At 35.5% G+C, this 6000-nt stretch overlaps 1 protein-coding gene and 1 long non-coding RNA gene across 3 annotated transcripts in view; both read right to left on the bottom strand.

Annotated features, from left to right (window-relative positions):
• LOC143445778 (uncharacterized) overlaps positions 1–2180 on the bottom strand; it is a 69978-nt gene extending 67798 nt beyond the window's left edge. For both annotated transcript variants that reach the window (XM_076945095.1, XM_076945094.1), the window contains exon 1: positions 2029–2180. In XM_076945095.1, coding sequence (XP_076801210.1) covers positions 2029–2071 — 43 coding nt within the window. In that variant the 5' untranslated portion in view covers positions 2072–2180. The remainder of the gene's footprint in view (positions 1–2028) is intronic.
• On the bottom strand, positions 879–1718 carry LOC143446420 (uncharacterized). The gene is made up of 3 exons (XR_013113930.1): positions 1523–1718; positions 1142–1313; positions 879–1050 (listed from the first exon to the last, which is right to left on the bottom strand). It is a non-coding gene; the product is annotated as an uncharacterized LOC143446420 (long non-coding RNA).
• Positions 2181–6000: the final 3820 nt, after the last annotated feature.

A 6000-nucleotide genomic window follows, 5' to 3' on the forward strand; every position in this document is an offset into this window, starting at 1 on the left:
AAACTTTTATATAGTTCAAGTTTTCGTTGATCACTCTCAAAATTTTAATCATGAACTTCATTTCTAAAAAGCAATTTATTTCATGCTTTCATTACTGTATTTAGTCATCTTCACTTACCAAAATAACTAACACATAAACTATTTTGTATGTTTAACAAGCTATGTAATATTTTAAAGCTAAATAACGAGAAGTTTTGTTGTTTCATTCTTATTTTGTAGCTTTTTGTAAAATGCCAGATTCAATGTGAATCTGCAAGAAAGGTTTTGATTGAGGAAATAACAGGAAATAACCTGGTCGATATTCATGCGTAATATTTCGGTTTGTGGTTGATTTGATACACCCTTAGTTGAAATGAAATAGCATGTATTTATTCCACACACCATCATTTGTGTTATATACTAACAACTGATTAATCGCCAAAATATGACAATGTAAGTTGTAAAAAGCTGCTGGCCAAAACTTTGAAAAGTTTCTAGAAAAGCCCCAAACATGAGCATATTATTTCAACAAGATACCGGTACATTATTTATAAGAACAGTAACCTGCCCTAGATACGAATATTTTGACTGTTTATCAACTACGCTTTCTTTCATCACACATAACATGCTTGTAGTGCAATTTCATGCAATTCAACAACAAATGCCTCCATACAAATGCCAACATATCAACCTATGCTTTAGGTTGATCAACCTATCAGCCTATCCTACCTTAAGCTTCTATGCATTGTCTCACTTTTTTCCAATGGCAAAGTATCACTAAATTTTACATTTTATGTTTGTGTTAAAAACATACTTTGAGGTTCGAGCCCATAGGCTATAAATTAAAAACAAAAAAAAGATATTTTTATCATAAAGTTTCCTGAAAATTCAACTACAGTGAGACCTCGTTAATCCGGACCACTTCGTTTCGTCAAAAAATGTCGGTTTAGCGGGGTTTCCGGATAATCGGAAAGTAAAAAATCAATCAATCTTGCAAATGCAGCACAGTGTTCAAAACGCAGTATGCACCTTACTCCAATTCTAAGTGCCGAGTTTCTAGCTTGACTGCAACTAAAATAAAATTATATTTATTGTATGATCCGACCCAGTGTTGAACTCCAGAACCACCGTATTAAAGACGAATGCTCTCCAAGTGACGAACATTCGGTCGCAAATCGGTTTGACAACCGCTCTTGCGTGGCGAAGCATTCCGGTGGGACCAACTGTCTTGAACTTTCTTTGACCTGTTTCCAATCTTTGCGCAATGCGATATCAAAAGCTGATAGCACGATTGAGTTGCAGCAGTATGTCTTCAATAGATTTCCGCACTCAACCTATGTAATGTACGTATTTTTTTGCGACCGCGGAAGCGTTGTTTGTTACTGTTGATGAACAATTAATTTTTCGTTTCTAAAATACTGTACAGTACTGTACTTTTGAATCAATAAAGACCGCAACGTTATTATGCGTAGATAATCGGCTATTGTTTCGTCAACAAACTAACATAGTGTATTAGGATAATCGTGAATCATTTTCGCTTAACTGTTAATAATCCGGTTTATCGGATTTTATTGCTATTGATTTAGCACATTTGTTCCGAAACTTTTGTGTCGGAGTCGGACAGCGGGGTTTCCGGATTAAAGGGGTAAAATGCATAGGAAGAAATCCGTTCCCGGCAGTTTTGTGTCGGATAGCGAGGATTCCGGTTCATCGGGGTACGGATTAACGAGGTCCCACTGTATTGACATTTAAAATTTACAAGGTACAATTAATTGATGTGATCCCTCGCTTTAACCAAGCATGTCTGGTGATTCAAGAGGATTTTGTAACTGGTTGTGCACTTGGCATACTGGTACTGTGCATTGGTCATACTTGGTTGGTACTAGTTAATGAACCATTTCACGAGTGTTAAAAACAACAACAGAAATTTATTAACAATTGTGAATGATAAACACAGCATTTTTATGATGTTCAATTAGTATTCTCATAAAAATGAAACCTCCCAAACAAGGCAACAATTTCAACCAATAGGCAAACAAATGTACAAACCATATATTATCAACAGACAATGAAGATCCAAGCCCAACCTCATGGCTTCTCCTTTAGATGGACAACTTTGTTATAAGCAGATATTAAGTTCTTGATTTTCAGTGGTTAATAAAACTTAAAATACGCAAAAGTTATTCAATAATGAACTGCTATTGCCTATATATAAAATTTAGTCTAAAAAATGCATTATGGATACTACTGAAAATGATGTGGTACACTATAGAAAAATGCTGAAGTGAAAACGTCTTGCTTGGAAACAAAACATAATTCTCTTAAATGGTAGGCCTAATCCAGTCTACAAAATTCCTGAATGGCAGCTACTTCCAAAACTTCCATACACCTTGTTGATTATGAGGTAAAATGTGAAATACATTTGCAATAAAAATTTTCAATATACAATAAAGTTGTTCATTATGTGGAAGATTTTGATTGCTGAAATAATTTTCATTTGAACAAATATCAGTGCATGTTTAATTTGGGCTATTGTAAAGTGACAATTACATCACAATGATTGCATTATTTATGTGATGGATGTGCTTGTGTTAATTTGATAATTAGTTGGTGCTCAAATGACCATAAACTTAAGACGTGATGATCAATTGTTATATTATTTTAACATTGAGCTTTAGAGCAGGTCATGCTGACTCATGCTTAGCACTTCCTGGAAACATTCTTGCTATTAATTATTTTGTCAATTGTAATAATTAAACTTGATTAATTGAGGTTTGTGCTTAAAATATGGCGAAGTAAGTTGTCAGGTTGCTCTGGAAAGTAGATCTGACTCCTGACTCCAAAAGGCTGCTGCTACAGTAATACGTCATCCTCACTCATATATTAAATAAGTTATAACCTTCTGAGCTCAACACTTTAATGACATCACAGACGAATCGCAGAAACAGTAGAAAAGAGAACGGCAAACGAACATGCAGTGAGAACAAATTTATCGATTTTACATGGGAAGTAGCTTGAGGGCGCCAACCAGCGACAAACTAAGAAGTACTTAATGGCCGTTACAGAAAGTTCAGCTTTTCCGTTTCACCTTTTTTGCCAAAGCAACAGACGAACTATGTTGAGCTTAGTCAGTTATAAAGCTAGGCTAATAAGTTGTTCTAGCTACAAAGTTGACGTTGGTTTTGCAAAACAAAATGACAATTAAAATTTTTTATTTTTCGTCATTGACTATTTACATACTGAAAGTTTTTTTGAACTGAAACTGAAGATTTAGCTTATTATCAACAATTTTGCCTGAAAGATTAACTGTTCACCAGAACCACTGAACAGAATCAAGTATCACTAGGGCTTGCCAAATACCAGCATTTCAACGGTCACTAAAAATCAAATATTAACTGTATTGACCCAAACTAAATTCTCCAAACACTCAGGTAAACTACAACAGAACCGAACACATCTGTTTTACAACTCTTTATTTTCAGTCGCTATATAGTCTCAACAGTCTCCACATACATAGAAGTGTACGGCTTACTGCAAACCACTTTCATTTTAAATGCCGTTTAAGCATGTTGACCAAATTTGTAGACCTATGTTTTGAATACGTTCTACCTTCTTGTGCAAACAAGACCTCAGTATTCAGGTGTCGAGCCAATATCAGTCATATACAATACATCAAACATCGATGAAAACTACTATTCGATGTTTTCACAACAAAATGTGTTGCAATATTGGAAAACTAAAATATTAATGATTATTTGATTTGATAAAATACTAACTGAAATCCGTTTTACATTCCAACGGTATCTAAGTATTTGCTACAAGCAGTTGAGAACTATTTGAAAATCCTTCATTTATCAACAATCGCCAACAAAGACTGCCAACAAATCTTAATAAAGTCATTCACCAAGCTACCTTCATTTGTTTTCCTTCTTTGAATATTTTGTAACATAACTAGTTGAGCCAGATAGCTACCACGCGTTTCAGCTCTGAGACAACCGCCGCTTATGTTTGATCACTTCCTTGCATAATATCTCTGTTTGTTTCCGCCTACACCACCCACCTACACGAACTAGTTGTGTATGCATATTCAAACCAACTGATCAAACCATCTGATTGGACATGAGTGACGTAGCTGACCATCTTCTACTTCCGCTCACAACCGACCTGTGTAAAGATTCTTACAGCGTGAACAGGCCACCTGAACGGGAAACTATTCCCATGGATGGAGTTCATATTAGTGGGGTTTTTCTCCTTCCATCCAAACACACAGGTCGGTTCCATCTTGACGGTGACACAACGCTTATGTCCTGCCAAACTATCAGCGTAAATTTTGTTTCCATATTAAATATATTTAAATTACGTGTTTTTGTATTAAATTATGTTTTAATAATGTGTTTATAATTTGGGTTTGGTTGCCGTGCTGACGCTAATATCTTTTTTCATTCTCTGATTGGTCCATAATGCACATTTTTGCCCTGGAGGTCTTGTCACATTTTTCCCGTTTTTCCAATTTGTGGAAATTATTGTCGATAACTACTAAAATGTTTGCGACCACCTGCGTCAGCACAAATTTTTCGTTCCCCACATCGACGACGAAAAATAAAATGAATGAATGAATTATATTAGCGTAACACGTTATAAGAACGAAAAAACTAATAGCAGCATAACCGGGTTGGAGAATTCAACCAATTGCTTGGACCAACCAAGCAAGATTTGGCAACTTTTGAGTTACGTATTATTTGATATTTTCTTTCTAGGTAATCTCTGTTATAAGTTTGTTTAACCCTTTGCGGTCCAATTTTTTTTTACCGTTTCGGTCAGTCCAGGTCCAATTTTTTTTTAATGCATTTTTGGGTAGTTTTATATGTGTAGAGTACGGCTGTGAATTTTTTTTGTCGAAATTTTTTTTAAATTTTTTTTTTTAGCGTTTTTAAAAATGCTACTTTTCGCAATTTTTCGCAATTTTTTGCATCATGTATTTTTTGATTCTGAAGCAGTTCTTTTGCTAGAGTGCAGCTTGTATAAAACCGGTCTGTGTATACATGATAACCACTTGCTCTGACTTTTGACAGCAGCTTGCCAACTAAATGCATCACGATTCTCGATGTAAACGGCAGATCTTGACGCGACAAATTTTCTGTAGTAGTTTTTCCAAAATAGGGTTCAAAAGCTGAGATATACCCAGATTCCGAGTCAGACAAGACATACACCCGAAGCCCCCATTTGGTAGGTTTTTTGGGATTATAAGTTTTGAAAGCAATACGCCCTTTGAATCCAACTGTGCTTTCATCAACAGCAATGTTTTGCCGAGGGGTGAAATTCCGAAGGCACTTCTCTTGGATGCAAAAAACTAAATTTTTCATTACACTTCCACGGGTTATAGGTGCAGTGGTTGGTTCCGGTGACTTTACATGTAGCATCCAATATATTTGCAGAAAACGCCTACGAGAAAATACATCAAGAAAAAATGGGCAATATTCAGTCCATTTTCTACTGAAGTAGTCCTTTATTTCAGGTTTTTCTACCAAAGCCATCTTCAGTACAACTCCGAGATAAGCCTTCAATTCAGGCAAAGTTAAATCTTGCCAACCATACCATACAGAATTCTTTACAAATCTTTTTTGCTGTAGTCGTATTGTTGCATATGCATTTGTTGCCACCAAAATTTCCATAAATATTTCATCCGACATAAAATTTTGAAAATATTCCAATTCTGTTTCTGGGATCTTTTCCAAGTTTGGTCCCACATCAGTAGCTGTAAATGGGTGACGAGGAAAATCACTGTCATTATCATGCCATACTCTCCATCCATTAGAGTCTACAACATCATTAGAGGTAGATCCATCACTGTCTGAGTGCTCATCTGGATCAGAGCTCCCATCATCACTCATTTCCATATCTGAATCAGAAAAATCACTCTCTTCATCAACCTCCATGTCTGAATGATTTTCATCTTCAGAATCAAGCATTTCAAGTACATCATTAGCACTAAACCTTCTAGCAGCCAATTTACTATAAACA

Source organism: Clavelina lepadiformis, chromosome 2, assembly GCF_947623445.1.
Source record: "Clavelina lepadiformis chromosome 2, kaClaLepa1.1, whole genome shotgun sequence".
Classification (NCBI taxonomy): domain Eukaryota; kingdom Metazoa; phylum Chordata; class Ascidiacea; order Aplousobranchia; family Clavelinidae; genus Clavelina; species Clavelina lepadiformis.